The 16,884-nt window shown below is 38.4% G+C and overlaps 1 protein-coding gene across 1 annotated transcript in view; it reads right to left on the reverse strand.

The window, feature by feature from the left end:
• Window positions 1-269: 269 nt before the first annotated feature.
• Window positions 270-16,884, reverse strand: part of LOC124798298 (nucleolar protein 9) — a 54,174-nt gene continuing 37,559 nt past the window's right edge. The window contains exons 7-8 of the mRNA XM_047261630.1: window positions 8,888-9,031; window positions 270-645 (exon numbers count right to left, since the gene is read on the reverse strand). Coding sequence (XP_047117586.1) covers window positions 364-645; window positions 8,888-9,031 — 426 coding nt within the window. The 3' untranslated portion in view covers window positions 270-363. The remainder of the gene's footprint in view (window positions 646-8,887; window positions 9,032-16,884) is intronic.

Here is a 16,884-nt window from a genome sequence, read left to right on the forward strand (position 1 = left end):
TAGTCATTAAAAAATTTAATATTCCAATAATTATTGCTCTTACTATGTAGTGTTGAAGATTCCAGAAATTATAGTTTTGATTCTTCTGTTACAAAATTTACTAGCTAGGGAAAAGATAAAAAAAACTTTTCTGAGATGTAACAAATACAAAAATACTGGAAACATAAAATCACTTGTATTGGGAGGTACAAAATAACTTTTTAAAAATTCTGCTGAAATAACAACCTACATGAATAATTTAGGAGTAAAGAACACCATTCACTCAGTGATTATCTCAATCATATTATAAAATTTATTTAAATACAGTCTTTAACAACAGTAATATTCACAGTTATTAAGGCAATGCATATAAACTCTAATGCCTCACTGTACAGACTTTGAATTTGCTGGCAAGATGTCAGCAAACAACTTCTGAACTCTTCTTTTCCCCTCTTGAGCAGCTACCCAATCTGCCCGACGGTGGCAAAATGTATCAAGGGCATAACGTGACCACACACCAAATCCAAAATTGTCTGCAATAACTTTACTTCGGGAGTTGCTCAATTCTGTTGCAATCATCTCCCGAAGCTTACAGGGCAGTACTGCCCACAATGCATCAAGTGCGCGAGAGCCATGCTTTGAACATGACAGGGTCACAAAATTACCCTAGAAAAGAGGCACCAAATGTATCACGGAACAGACCATTTATAACAAAGATGATTATCAATGAAAAACAGGAAATGAACTTGTAATAATGATTAACATGTTATCTACAAGTATTTCAGTATGAAAATTCAGAATGTGTGTGCATAATTAATTATGGTTTGGAGCGTTGAAGTTTCAAAATATGTAATCTCCACATAAATTATTTGTTGAATGAATACCGCTGGTGAACAACTACAGGTACTTCATGGTATGTAGGCACTAGTCATCCCTGCAGATGATCAAACAAATTCCACATTGTTCTTTCAAAAATCACCATTTTCCTCATGATCCTAACCTTATACATGTCCTTTCCTCTCACATTTGGATTTCTGTCATATTATTGGCTACTAACTTAAAAACATTCATATTTCAGATCACATCAATTTAATACCTACATTCTCAAAACAAACAAAAAAAACTTAGAGACGTAAAATTAGGATTTTAGTAACAGAAGTACCTATTATAAGAGCAATGTATATACGGAGAAATACTTTGAAAACAGGAGAATGTAGAAAAATGACAGAAAAATCAAAGCATGGAGAAAAACAATCAAGATTCAAATCTTGTGTTGTAATGTCACATTACCTTACCTCATTTTGTATTTTATTTTTCATACTTTTCTGCTTCTTACACATTCGTCAAGTTAAGGTGTATTATCTTAGCCCTCATACAGTCACTATTCCAGACCATGCACTGTGATTTCATTCACTTAGAAATACCAACACATTCCATCCTCATCTGATTTGATACAAAACTTTTCAGTGTTGTCTTTATATTAATATCCTCCTCAACCTCCCAATAACATGCCAAACAATCCAGGTTTCATTTCTATGTTAAATATGTATCTCCTCATTCATAAAACTTTCACGAGGTATACTCAGAGGTCTGTTTGCACTTGAAAATTTCTTTTTCCAGGATAATCATAACAAATTCTGGATAGTTCTGTAAATACCAAGCTCCCTCCCCATCACAGAAGCTCTCACTTTCACTTACTTGATTTACACTCTTGCTCATAAATTAAGGATAATTGCAGAATGTGGTGCCACACAACATGGCACTATACAAAACTGGCACTAATAGCATAAGCACGTAGGGAACACACATGACACAGATCTGTAAGTCTACGGTGTTGGTGATAAGTTGAGAAAACCGTCCCGAAATACTTATGCTACAAAATGCCACTGTTTCCTGCACATGTACCCCAACATCAATATGGGATATGATCACCATGCACACGTACACAGGCCGCACAACGGGTTGCCATACTCTGGATCAGGTAGTCGAGCAGCTGCTGGGGTATAGCCTCCCATTCTTGCACCAGAGCCTGTTGGCACTCCTGAAGTGTCGTTGTTGTTGTTGTTGTTGTTGTTGTTGTGGTCTTCAGTCCTGAGACTGGTTTGATGCAGCTCTCCATACTACCCTATCCTGTGCAAGCTTCTTCATCTCCCAGTACTTACTGCAGCCTACATCCTTCTGAATCTGCTTAGTGTATTCATCTCTTGGCCTCTCTCTACAATTTTTACCCTCCACACTGCCCTCCAATGCTAAATTTGTGATCCCTTGATGCCTCAGAACATGTCCTACCAACCGGTCCCTTCTACTTGTCAAGTTGTGCCACAAACTCCTCTTCTCCCCAATTCTATTCAATACCTCGTCATTAGTTATGTGATCTACCCATCTAATCTTCAGCATTCTTCTGTAGCACCACATTTCGAAAGCTTCTATTCTCTTCTTGTCCAAACTGGTTATCGTCCATGTTTCACTTCCATACATGGCTACACTCCATACAAATACTTTCAGAAACGACTTCCTGACACTTAAATCTATACTCGATGTTAACAAATTTCTCTTCTTCAGAAACGTTTTCCTTGCCATTGCCAGCCTACATTTTATATCCTCTCTACTTCTACCATCATCAGTTGTTTTCCTCCCCAAATAGCAAAACTCCTTTACTACTTTAAGTGTCTCATTTCCTAATCTAATTCCCTCAGCATCACCCGACTTAATTTGACTACATTCCATTATCCTCGTTTTTCTTTTGTTGATGCTCATCTTATATCCTCCTTTCAAGACACTGTCCATTCCGTTCAACTGCTCTTCCAAGTCCTTTGCTGTCTCTGACAGAATTACAATGTCATCGGCAAACCTCAAAGTTTTTATTTCTTCTCCATGGAGTTCAATACCTACTCCGAATTTTCAACATACAGATTGAATAACATTGGGGAGAGTCCCGAGCAAGGCTACCTGCAATACTTCTTGGCCATCTGCAGGCAATGATGGTGAGATATTGGTCTTCTTGTGCTTTTGTATACTGTAACGTCCCATACTGTAGCGCAAGGACAGGTTTCCTGTCTGCTGGAATCACTACCATAATCTTGAAATGACACTGTGGCACACGGAGGGCCCATGCTACGACCCGCTGTGTTCGACCAGCCTCCAGTGGCCCTAGCATTCTACCCCTCATAACGTCATCAATATGTGTTTTTTGAGCCATTTTCAACACACTGTCACCATTAGCACGTTTAAAAACGTCTGCACACTTACTCGCTGTGCCATACTCTGACATGCACCAACACACCTCTACGTATGTGAACTGCTGCCAGCGCCACAGTGTGACGACCACGGGTCAAATGCACCGCATGGTCATACCCCGAGGTGATTTAAACCAGTAAACCACCCACCAGAGCGTTGTTTCACCACACATCAGCATTATCCTTAATTTATGAGCATGAGTGTAGAAATTGGTCATGAACGTTTATACGAGATTATGGTTGCTGAAGTGAATGACAGCAGACTTAGTCATTTTGTGGCAATATTTTCAGATACTCTTTTATTTCAGTTTAATCTCCCATTAATAGAGGGTGAAGCAGAACCGAATAAGCAGTTTTAAGGGGCAATAGAAAGTAAATCTGGATGTACAGAGAAAAAATATTTTTTTTTCCTAAATTAGTGTAATATACCATTTTATATTCATTTAGTTTCAAAAATAATGTCCTCAAGATGGCGGCTGCTAGCGTCAATACATTTTTGTAGACGATCCCTGAAGTTTCGAACAGCTCTTGCACACGTATCATGGGGTATGGCATTCACTTTGTTAATAATATGCACTTTTAACTCTGGTAGGGTGTGAGGGCAGCTTTTGAAAACCTTTTCCTTCAGGTATCCCCACAGAAAGTAGTCACAAATGCTCAAATCTTGGGACCCCGCAGGCAACCCGACATCATCCCTCAAAGAGACAAGGCGTCCCGGAAAAATTTCTCTCAAAACATCAAGTGAAATTAGAACTGTGTGAGCAGTGGCTAGATCTTGTTGGAACCACAAGCCCCTCAGTCCATGTTCTTCAACAATCTCGTCTATTCTAGGTTGCAGAAAATTTTGCAACATTGAAACATAACGTGTGGAATTCACTGTCACTATCATTCCTTCCTCCTCAAAAAAGTAAGGGCCTACCACACCAAATTGTGATATGGCACACCACACTGTCACTTTAGGAGAATGTTGCAGTTTTTCATGAATAATTCGGGGGTTATTTTCAGTGCAGTAGTGAAAGTTTTGCTTATTCACGCACCCACTAAAGCTCGTTGCGTAGCGGTCACAGATCTGTTGTTTTCATAATAAGAGCGAATGTCAAAATCACAATGTTGGCTACTCAAATGGGGTCAATAATAATAATAATAATAATAATAATAATAATAATAATAATAATAATAATAATAATAATAATGAGTGTATGGCATTGGTGGCCGGGAGACCCCTCGCAGGGCGGTTCGGCCGCCACTCTACAAGTTCTTTAACGCTGCTACGGCGACGTGAGAGTGAATGAGGATGAAATGATGATGAAAGACACACAACACCCAGTCATCTCGAGGCAGAGAAAATCCCTGACCCTGCCGGGAATCGAACCCAGGACCCCGTGCGCGGGAAGCAAGAACGCTACCACGAGCCACTGACAATGGGGTCAATGACTGAATAAAGGCAGACTACGTGAAACTGAATACCCCCAACATAGTCCCAGCGGTAATCGATCCGAAATGTTTAGTCGGTTCTGCCGCACCCTGTAATTGATCGCTTCTATTATGAAAGACCTCCAATATGCCCCCTTCAAACGAAGAAATGATAGTGTTTTGTGTGTGTGTGTGTGTGTGTGTGTGTGTGTGTGTGTCAAGAGTACTTTTTTTTACAAATAGCCAGCTCTAACACACAGACAGTACTGAAAACAAGATATTGATGATGATGTATCACACTCATAATGTTAACTTCTATTTACTTATAATCATCATGGTAAGAATTTAGGTATCACTTCATAAACATTTATTTGTAAAGGCTGTCGATTTCCATATTTTTGCTGACTTAATGGTGTCTACCTTATCAAAGGATTTATTCTGACACCTTTTATAACAAAGTCCCATAATTTTTTAAATCCCTTTGCTAGGTGTGCTGAAAAGTAATGGCTCTGAATTTTTTTTGCAAAAACTCTTAAAGCTTTTTAAATAAAAACAAACATTACTTATATTCTATATCTTTATTCTTCATTACTACATATTTGCAGCCATCTGCTGTTAGAGAGCTTTGAATTGTAGTGTGTAAGGCTACTATGTCCGTGCATGAGAAACAGTGTGCTGTAAGCGTACTTCGAATTTGAAGAGTCTGTCCACATACAGAGCACCCTCTCCATCAGCACCAAAATGCCACACCACACATGAGTGCTGCAACACCTGTAACTGTTTACCGTCTTGGGTTCACTGTCATTGATCATCCTCCAAATGGTCCTAACTTAGCCCCATCCTATTTCATCTGTTTTCAAAACTTAAGCACCACCATCAAAGACTTCATTTTAATCGTAACGAAGCAGAGGTGAGGTGATTATTCCATCAACAAAGTCAAACATTCTACAGTGACAGTATCCACATCCTGGTCTCTAGTGGAGACAAATGTGTTCATTGCCAGGATATGTTCAGAAATAAATATGTAGACATGATGAATAAAGATGCAGAATGTTAATAACATTTATTTTATTTAAAATTTTTTAAGTTTTTTCACAAACAAATGGCTGCATTGCTTTAGAGCATACCCTCATATTTTATTATATGGTTCATAGTATATGAGAAATTGCTGTGTAAGACTCCCATATTTGACATTTTGTCACTCCTTCTGCAATTTGTGCACCATGATGTTACAAGTATGCTCTAACATTTTTCTTTTATCCTCATTTCATTAAAGTTGCCAATCTGATTGTCAGCATTATCACTATCAGTGCTTGCACTTAAAGGTTACTGCACACACTGCTTTTGTCTGGAATTATCCAGTTAATTCCTGTTTTCCAAACTGTGTCCAAGTCCACCACCCCAAATGATTGCACTGATGGATGTGTTAAAATTTCTTTTGCTGCATTCCTCTATTTTTGTTTCATTGTTTTTAACTTTAAGAGATCATTTCCTTTACAGCCTGAAATTTATACTTACTCTTCCCAAGAAGTTCACAAAGCAATAACAGTTTATTGTAAAATTTCATTGTTCCAATATGTGAGTTTGCCCCACTAGAACTTCTGTTTCTGGTAATACCACCTAACTGCAAGGTCACTGATGTTTCACCTTTGAAGTTTAAATTTATCCAAATGAGGAAGTAAAATTGTGTATTAAGATCATTAAAAAGCTCTACACTCCATCCCATGATGCACTCCAGCATGCAAGGAAAGCTGAATCGTTTTTATATAGTAATGAAAGTGAAAAACTTCATAAATGATTACTAAATTTGTCTACAAATTTAAACATAAAGAGAATCACGCAATATTACAAATAATTTATCCGTATACTAACAACAGCTGCAGCTTCCCATGTAACCCTGAAAAGCATTTTTAGCTCCAAACCTTTTGTCTCTATAGTTAAATGAGGCATAATCTATTCCATAAGAGAATGATTTTGTAGCCTTTTGTTTAGATATACACATGCTCCTGCTTAATAAGCAGCCTTCCATCTTTATTTGTTGGTAATAAACTTACAACAATCAAATATGGACTGCAAAAACTGAACAAAATTGTTCACTGCAAAGTTGAAACATTCTCAAAACTATCTTGGTGACATCAATGCACAAACACAGCAAGGACAAGAATTTGAGATGGATATATGTCAAAATTAAGCACATTTAAGGACAAACAAAACTGGGGAAGGTGGTCAAACCAATATAAGATAAACTACTGTTATTAAAATCATTCTACCTTTTAGAGGCATTCATTTTCATTTGTTTTAAATGAAAGAGAAAGCTCAGATAAGATCAATTTTACTAAAGAAACTACACGCAGATAGGCCTACGAATATATACAGGAAAGGAAGGTGGAAAAACAAAAATAAATCAAAATAAATGCCAGCAAGCAAGTTAGAAAGTTTACCGTATTTACTCAAATCTAAACCGCACCTGAAAAATGTGACTCGAAATCAAGGAAAAAAAATTTTCCCGAATCTAAGCCGCATCTGAAATTTGAGACTCAAAATTCAAGGGGAGAGAAAAGTTTTACGCTACAGCTACAGTAGTTTGGTTCGAGTCATTAGCTTAGCAGTTAAGCTTTACCAGGTAGCCATTGCTACGCGTCAGGCGCTCCGTCCGAATTTATATGGCTACCCTTCCTTTTTCACGCGCTTCGTCTGGTTTGAATTGATTGCTTATTTTTCTTTGATCTGATAAGTGCCGTTCTCTTTGTTATAGGTGTTTACGTCACTCTAAGCTGAAAATGCTTTATTGTACTGTGTCATGCATTGTTTGTCGCATTTTGATAATGAGTGTTTACGACCTGTCACCGCTTGCTTTTGTGCGCGCTACCGACGCTTCCAATTTTTTTTAAAAAAGAGAGAGAGAGGAATCGTCTCATTAGTGAAACAATGGCAAGGGACTGCTATTTGTTGTTACTTACACTGCTGCTTTCTTTGATAATAATCAACAAGAACCAAATAATAGACTGCGTGTGATAGAAGATGTTGTGAAGGACAGTTTAGCGAAAATTTTTCTTCGTTTGAAAATCTTTGCAGACGCCTCTTTCGTACATCACAGAAATAAGAGTCATCTTAGATTTAAAAATCTAGTCAGTTGTCGTGCTTCATTTCTGACTGCAACACTATTCGGCGTAAGAATAATACGAATATAAACATGGCATGATATGTATTCTTCCACGTTTGCTGTTGTCTCACTCTAGTTTCGTAGTTTATTAGGCAGACAGGATTTAAATGAGATAGCAGCAAACATGAAACAGTACATGGCAAAATGTTTATATTCGTATTATTCTGATGATGAAGAGAATACTGCATGTGATTGATTCACAATTCATAAAAGTTCCTATTAGCAACCATCTCTTGTTACAAGCAGGAAAAAATTCAGAATGTAGAGTTGGCCATATTGACAAACATTCCAAACAGTCTTGCCAGTCGGATTTTCGTAGTACATTGAAAGGCTGCATTTGAAGATGAACAATACGGAATTTGTATTTACTTTGTTGGATAATGTATGAAAATGCAGTGGTTGAAACTCGGGGAGGAGAAAAAAAATCTCGTCTTCCACCTTAATTTATTTATTGACGCAGAGGTTTTGGCGTCAGTATTTATCTTTGTGCCTGCAAAACATGCCTCTGTAGCGCCACATATATTCGACAGCAGAAGTTAATTGTGGCGGCACCTACCAACATTTTACAGAACTTCTGGTTACTTTGCACTCGATTCTAAGCCGCAGGCGGTTTTTTGGATTACAAAAACCGGAAAAAAAGTGCGGCTTAGGTTTGAGTAAATACGGTAAATACCTTTAGAATACCTTTAGAATAATTACTGACTTACAGTCTTTTGTCAACTTCGCCACCTGAAGGAGACTAACAACATATTTTTCATAAAAATGTTGCAAAGTCTCAGAGACATCGTAATAACCAAATGTCCAACAGCCTAAGCAACTTCATAATTACCATTTTGTTTTACATACAGAAGAAACGGCCAGTTTCTCCACTGTACACTAGGTTCACTAACAAGCATGTTTTTTGTGTAATGAATATCCTTTTGTATTAATTTCATCAGAATCTTCTCCTCGACCCCAAACAGCAGGAACCATTAAAGCAATAAGGAAACGGTCAATATCTTGATTGAGACACTTTAAATGTCACCACAAAATTACTCATGGTTAAAATCCACTTAAGTCTTTCCAAACATGAGACTTAGAAGATGTAATCACCAACCTTTAACCTATGTGCCATCTTTTCCCGGCTTTTCTCTCCCACAGTAGGACTGTTAACAAATGCATCCATTATATGACTTCCACAGGGATCACAGATGAGATAAGTCAAATTAGATACAGGCATTTGTAAGAGACTTTGCACAATCTGGAACAAAAATATGAACATCAGTTTACAAGCAGTTGAACAGAATGATGAGTGTCACAAAGAGAGATAAGACAACACACAAAACTAGGGTAAAAGAGTGCAGATGAATTAAGTCAACTGATGGTACGGGAATTAGATTAGGAAACAAGACACAAAATAGTAGAGGAGTTTTGCTATTTGAGCAACAAAAAAAACAGAGGATGGTAGAAATAAGGGGTATATAAAATGTAGACTAGCATAGTGAGAAACTACTTTCTAACAAAGATAAATTTAACAGCTTACTTGCCAACACAGTTGCATGCCAGAAGAAAGATCTCTCTGGGAAACATCAAACTGCTACCCAAAAAATGTAAATATGTTAACACTGAACATAAATTTAAGTGCTAAAAACTCTTTTCTGGAATTATTTGCATGGATTTAGTGCTATCTGGAAAAGTAAAAGAGATAATAAACAGTACAGACAAGAACAGAAAATAAACTAATGGAATATGTTGCTACAGAAGAATGCTCAAGATAAATTGGGTATTGGGTAACTCATGAAGAGATACCCAGTCAAATTGGAGAGAAAAGAGCTTTATGGCAAAACTTGATTAAAAGTACGGATTTTATTTATTTAGTGTATGGTTTACAGAATTACATTTTAAAAATATATACAAGTAAGTTGATGTAAGATAAAATAATATGAATCAGTACAATAAGGAGCTCCACATTTTTCTTGGTCGGTTGGATAATGTTGCCTAACTTCTTACAACCATGGAATGACATCCACTCATTTCTCCACTCATCTCTTAGATTAAAACTTTCTGGGGCAAATTGGCCAGTGTTTACCCAGATTGGTTCTCTAGATTTTAATCGAGTGCATAGTAATTTGTTAAGTGTTTCAGAATAGTTAAGTCTCTGGATCTTTCGAGTTTCATCCATTCATGTGATATTGCTTGATGTCCTCAGAGATTTGGAGGGGCAATATTGACGAGTAATGACAGCCGAATAAAATGGGATCACAGCCATAAGAATCAGAATTACCATATTTACCCAAGTACAAGATGACCCTGATTATAAGACAATCCCCTTTCTTCAAGAGGCTTCTTGAGAAAAAATTATTTTTAACAAATTCTGACTAATCAAAATTACAAACTGTTTTATTAACATAAAGTATCTGCCTAAAAAGCTAACACCATACTTATCCTAAATTTATGCTGTTTATTGATTGTCTACATTTTCATAATAAAAGGAGAAATAAAATACATGGAAAAAAGAAAAAGGTTATGTTACTTTGTGGGCCATTTTCTTTTGTACATTTTTCACTTACTAGCTCTGTCATCTGTGGTATCACTATTTTTAATCTCATCACCTTAACAGCACAGCTGTGAAATTTACATATTCGCTGTCACAAATATTTGGCTCTTTCTTCCAAATATTTTACAATTTCTGAGGTTGCAGTTCCATGGGACCTGAGAATAAAGCTGTTTTTATCCTAATGCATATCAGATTTCGCTTCTTTGCTGACATGAGGATGTTAAAATGTTTCTTGCTTTCAAACTGGTCATCTGCCCACCACTCTCTCATTGGCAGCATAGAACCAGCACTCAAGCACACCCTTTCATTTCTATCATACATCATGGTGAGTGTCAATAACACTGCAGCATGAAACACCTAAGTACACCACTAGCACCTATGTAGGCTTTTACAGTCTCCTGCAGAAATGAATACTTTTCTGGAGTATTTGTTCAATTTAAAAGTCAATTCAATTCCGATTACAAATGAATTCAGGCAAACTACAGCTTAAATGTGGAAGATGTTCCTAAAAAGCCAAAGTATACAGTACAGATTCCCATGGTTGGTAACATGATGTAATTTGCTGTCTAGCTACTCCTCTCGGTGCACACTCTGGTTCTCAGTCAAGAGGGTATCAGTGTTCCACCCTCCAACCTTCCCATAGTGTTGAGCTTTAGCAAGTGTGAAACACAGACTGCAATATCTTCTAGGGTACAAGTCATGTGTAACAACAGCAACTAAAACATAAATAAAAGATCACAATTCAGTCCAATTTTCGAACTTTTGCTTGTCCCTTGATTTACTGATTTCTGTTGGTACTATCTCCACAACTGGTCTTGCTGCTGTAATCTATTCTCACAACAATAATTACAGACAGTTTACTATGATTTACTTCATTTGTTACACATTTCATTCTGGACTGATTTCCCTTGTTTCATCTTAATGTCACCATCATGCTCTAAAGCTGATTAAAAGCTTGTACTGCTCTTACCCTGTATTCTAATACATGAGATTGAACTGCTCATTTGCAACCCATTTACTAAGTCATTAAAGTCTCTCGTAATCAAAGTATTTATCTGGATTCAGAATCAAGTAACGCTTTTTGAAATACAACAATTCTACTTTTGAATGTTACCTTTACATAAAATGCAGCATTAATGTTTGTACACAGTACCAAAACATATATGAGAACTTTTATTGCAAACCTATTCAAATACAACAAGAGCTTGTCAGAGGATAGAATTCAGTGCTACTTTCTCCTGTGTTTCAGAAAACTCAAATTTTAAGCACAGCAATAGACCGTTGTAGTGACTAGTTCATAGTTTCTTGCGTATCCTTTGCACTAGAGCCACATGAGTCAAATGTCACGTGATCGTTCGAGCTACTTCGATACTGTACCAAGCACTTTGGCATATCAACCCGTTTGGATGCAAGTATCGTTTGCCCCGCCCTGTTGTCCTAAATTCTTCAAAATAAATCTGCATGTAACCTCAATAGCCAAAGCTTCGTATCTAAACATAAGACAACCTCTGTGTGCTCTATTAAACAATGTAAAAATGTTAACCTCAGCAGCAATAGTTTGATCTGTGAATATAAGACTACCTGTATTTCTTGAATGACAGATTTGGGGAAAAACCTCATCATCAGGTAAATATGGTGTACAAAAGGAGGGATAGATTAATAGGCCACACCCTGAGGCATCAAGGAAAAATTACTTTGGCAATAGGGGAAGTGTGAGCTGCAATACTCACATTCTTACAAATCGCTAAATTTATATTTCCTCACTAGTATTGCCCAGCCTTCAGCATATAAACATCTTAACTGCATATCTCCTCCTAATAGTAAAGTTGTGGCAGATGAGTTAGACGGATGCAGCTGCACTCTGTGTGTGTAGGAAAATCACGGAAAACCTAAATCAGGATGGTCGGATACAGGTTTGAACTGTCATCCTCCTGAATGCCAGTCCAGTGTGGCAACCACTGCAAATCTTGGCCAGTATTGATGTAAAGGAAAGAAATTAAGGTCTCATGCTCCATTGAGGCTGAGGTCATCTGAGGAATACAAGCTTGGTTAGTACAAGGATAAAAAAGCAAACTTCCAGCATCCCATTTCAAAAGAACCATCCTGCCATTTTCCTTAATTGATCAAGGAAAAAAGTGGGAAACCTACATTTCTATAAGGTGGAAAATACAATCAGTAAAAACTGTTAAACTATGAGACATAATTCATGGCCAGTAATTACTTCTAGGGGGCAAAATATTGAGTGCTGCTGCTAGAGATGGGTATCAGTACATAGCACTATTCTAGCTTTCGGAACTATTAGTTTCTTTCTTGGGAAAGACTGGAGAGGTCACAAAGGAAGGTCAGGTCACTCAGATCAAAGGGTAAGAGGTGCCAACCAGTACTGAGGTTGGTCAGGGTGTATACGTGGACAAGGAAAAAAAATCCTGGATTTTTCTTGGATGTCCCGCTTAAAAATACACTTTTTTCCGGGTGAAAATACGCTTTTGACAGAAATCTTTCTCTCAGAACCATAAAATTTGGAAACCCTTTGAATGGTTAAGGTTTTATACACTGGCGTAGAACTTACCGGCACTTCACTTCAGAGAACAAACAGTACCCCCCCCCCCCCCCAAAAAAAAAAAAGGTTTTGGAAAGATGTTTCATGCGCAGCAGCATGTACGCTGCATACTTTCGTATATATTTGAATTCCACCAAATACAGCACATTAGTTTCCGAAGAATTGAAATCGAGACTGCAATGCGCTTTAGTAAGCCAATCACAGCTGATGTCATGTGATCTCGCCAGCCGATGGTAGCAGATCTTCAGAGCAAACAATATGTGACATAGTCAGCCAACAGCAACCAACATCACTGTTCAGTAGCGCAAACACATAAATATGAAAAGATAATGGTTTAAATTAATACACATGGTGTACCTACAAGAAAAGCTTTCACATATAATATTGGTCTTTTTTGCATGTGTTACACTTTCATATACATCACACAAATGTGCCAGTAAATTTTAAAATAATACATAAAATGTCTAGGCACGAAATTCTGCTAAGTGGTTGGCCGTCAAGATGTTAAGCTTTAAATGAGATTCAAACGCTCCGTGATTTAAGAAATTCAAAGCACATTTGCACATGTAACATAATTCATCTTGCGTAAAATGAAATTTATTAAGAAAGTAACGCTTTTCAACCACCATTCACAGTATTTTCCCACGACCTGTTAGAATTCGTTTCAGCAGTTGTCAGAGAGCACCAGAAAACGGCGTTACTGAGCGTGCGCAGCTACGATGACGTAGGAAGCCCACATGTTCGTACCTATATAGCATTAAGAGATCTTAAATTACGTTGTAAACGAAACAGATCATCAGAGGGTACTCCAAGAGCAGCGGAATTTCATAAACCAGACTAAAATGCATAATTTGGCAGAAAGTGCACATTCATATGTCTGTATCCATAAAGAAATAGGCCCCAGCCTGATGTTAAGCTTTTCAGTGTGGTTTTCGGACTGCAAATTTTCTTGGAGTACCAGTATCTAATGTTTGGTTCTTTACTATGGCATAACGCCAAATGTACCGGGGGATAAAAACAGGCACTTGTAATTCAGCAAACAGTTGACACTAGCCAGTACTGTGGTATAAAATGCTTTGTTTGAAATAAATTGACTGCCTCTGCAGAAAAGCTTAATAAAAGCCAAATTTCTTTAGCAAATCGACAAAAATAACTTCAGTATTATGAAAGGCAATTAATACTTGACTGCCAAAAACCTGGAATTAAAATAAAATCAGGAAACTAAAACTAAAATCATTTCAGTCTTTCATGATTATATGACTATTTTAATTAACTTGCTAGCTCCCGGCCACAAAAATCTCTTTTGTTTTCATTTGACGTGAGAGTTGTAAATGAAGAAGAAACAGCAAAATCACTAAAGCTAAACATGCGTCACGTGAAGACTACCGTCCTCTCCACTGATACTTAAACTGCTCTGTGCATGCGCAAATTTGGCAGCTTGGACTTTCCAGAAGAAATTTTCCGGCTGTGTGTGACTGCTTGTTGCTACTGCTGATACAGCCCCACTTCAAATAGCCATAAGCAGGAGCAGGTTCTGCTCATATGCGAATCAACTGTGCATGCACACAAGCCCGTTGGCAACTGCTCAAAAAAACCTAATGCAAACCATTGTGACCTCACAGTCATCGGAAGCAGTATGTTGTTATGAAGTGTTGCATAGTCTTCGTCCTAAAGCCTTCGACACATTTTGGTGTGGGCAGGCGCTTGTGTGTGCACTGTCGTTTGTAGCTGGAAATGGTGCATTTCTTTTGCAACTTAAGTTTGTTTTGGTTTTATTTCTCTTGTTAATGTTTTATTGCTGCAGTATTATTCTGCAATAGTGGGCTAAAGTAAAATTATTTGTTAGAGTATCAGGGCTTACCAGTCAAAATTACAAATTTTTTAACTGAAAACTAAAACAATGAAAAATTCCCGGGATTCTAAAAAAATCCTGGGTTTTTCCCAGTTTTCTCCCTGATTCAAAAAATTCCCGGGTTTTTCCCGGATCTCCTGGTTAATATACACCCTGTTGGTGGTAAACAAAGATGATGTGATTCTTCAGTTTCTCCAGGGATTTTTGTTGATCAAACGGTATATGGGTGTACTGCCAATTCACAGCGTCCAACAGGCACAATATTTCAGTGATCAGATATGTCGCCATTGTCACATGCACTGATGAACTGAGCTTTTGAGGGCATACAGCCAATTAATATCTTCTGCCATCGTGAGCTGCTTTGTCAATGGTCCGTGGCTGCACATAGGCAACTGCGGACATGCTAGCGCCTGCGTCTGTGATAGCGTTGATCTAAGTTATCTGTCCCCAGATCTTTTTGTTTGCTGAGATTCTTCTTAATTAAACTCAGTGCTGGTTTCCAAGACTTTGCTAAGATTGTAGCAGCAATCTCGGTTGATGAGATCATCTCTGGTGTGAATTTCTATGGCCTCTCTAACGATTCTTCCCAAGTATTTGGAAGTTTGTACCAAGAACCTGGTACATTCATACTCCATCGTGTAATTCTTGGACAAACAGTGCCCTGCGACTGCTGACTTGTTAGGATACATCAGTTGAATGTGCTTCTGGTGTTCTCAGCAACAACCTTTGACAGTGCACACTGTCTGCCCAACATATGTACCCCACATTGACACGGTACCTGGTATATGCTGGCCTTCCATAAACCAACATCACCTTTGATGCTTCCCAACAATGCTCGTGTTTTATTGGGTGGGCAAAAACAGTTCTTACTCGGTGCTTCTTCAATATGTGTCCAATTTCTCCTAATAGTGTGTGAGTATACAGTAGCAGTGGCTGCCTCTTCCTCTGTGACTTCTTCCATCTCCACGGGTTGTACTGTTATGGTGGGGTGGAGATTGCACCTAATCTGCCATTCTGGGTACATGTTTCTTCAGAATACGTTTTTGAGGTGTCCCAGCTCCTGGGGCAGACTCTGCGTCTGAAATGGTGCACGCCCTGAGTACTAGTGTTTTTAGTATCCCATTCCCCTGCAAAGCATGGTGGCAGCTCTCTGCATACAAATACAGACCAGTGTGCGTTTTCTCCCAATACACACCATGGCCCAGGGCACCATCAGCTCTTCTCTTGATCATGACATCCAGGAATGGTAATCTTCCTTCTACTTTGGTCTCCATAGTGAATCTGATGTTGGGATGTGTAGAGTTCAAACGTGTAAGGGAGCCAAGCAGTTTGTCCCTTCCATGGGGTCAGGTGATGAATGTGTCAACTACATAATGGAAAAAATTTGTAGGTTTCCATATGGATGATGCCAGGGGTTCCTTCTCAAGTACTTCTTATATAAATTCATGATCACAGACAAGAGTGGGTTGCCGATTGCAACTCCTCCTGTTGGGGGAGAGGACCACCGACCATTTCAGACATGTCCTGACTTCCACATATTTTCTTTTTAATGGAGAAGACTATGAGCAAACGGAAGGACTTGCAATAGGCACCACACTCTCTCCTGTGGCTGTGAATTTACATATGGAGTACTTCAATGAGGAAGACAGCTGCTACCACTCTTCACAGGGAAATGGGGTACTAAAAACACTAGTACACAGGGCACACACCATTTCAGATACAGAGTGCGTGCCCCAGGAGATGGAACACCTCAGAACTGTATTCCTAAAAAATGGATACCCAGAATGGCAGACGACGTGCCACCTCTGCCCCACCGCAACAGTACAACCTCTGGAGACAGAAGAAGTCACAGAGAAAGAGGGAGCCACTGCCTTTATGCCACACAGAGGCACACTATCCGGAAAAAATGGGACACATTGAAGAAGCACCAAGCAAAAACTTTGCCCACTCTTTAAAACACGAGCACTATTGGGAAGCGTCAAAGATAATCTTAGTTTGTAGAATGCTGGCGTGTACCAGATTCCATGTCAATGTGGGATACACACATTGCACAGACAGTACACACGGAATGTACCAGGATCTTTCACAAACTTCCAAATACTGGGACAGTGTTATTAGAGGCCATAGAAATTAGCACCAGGGATG

The sequence above is a fragment of the Schistocerca piceifrons genome, chromosome 5, assembly GCF_021461385.2.
Source record: "Schistocerca piceifrons isolate TAMUIC-IGC-003096 chromosome 5, iqSchPice1.1, whole genome shotgun sequence".
Classification (NCBI taxonomy): Eukaryota; Metazoa; Arthropoda; class Insecta; order Orthoptera; family Acrididae; genus Schistocerca; species Schistocerca piceifrons.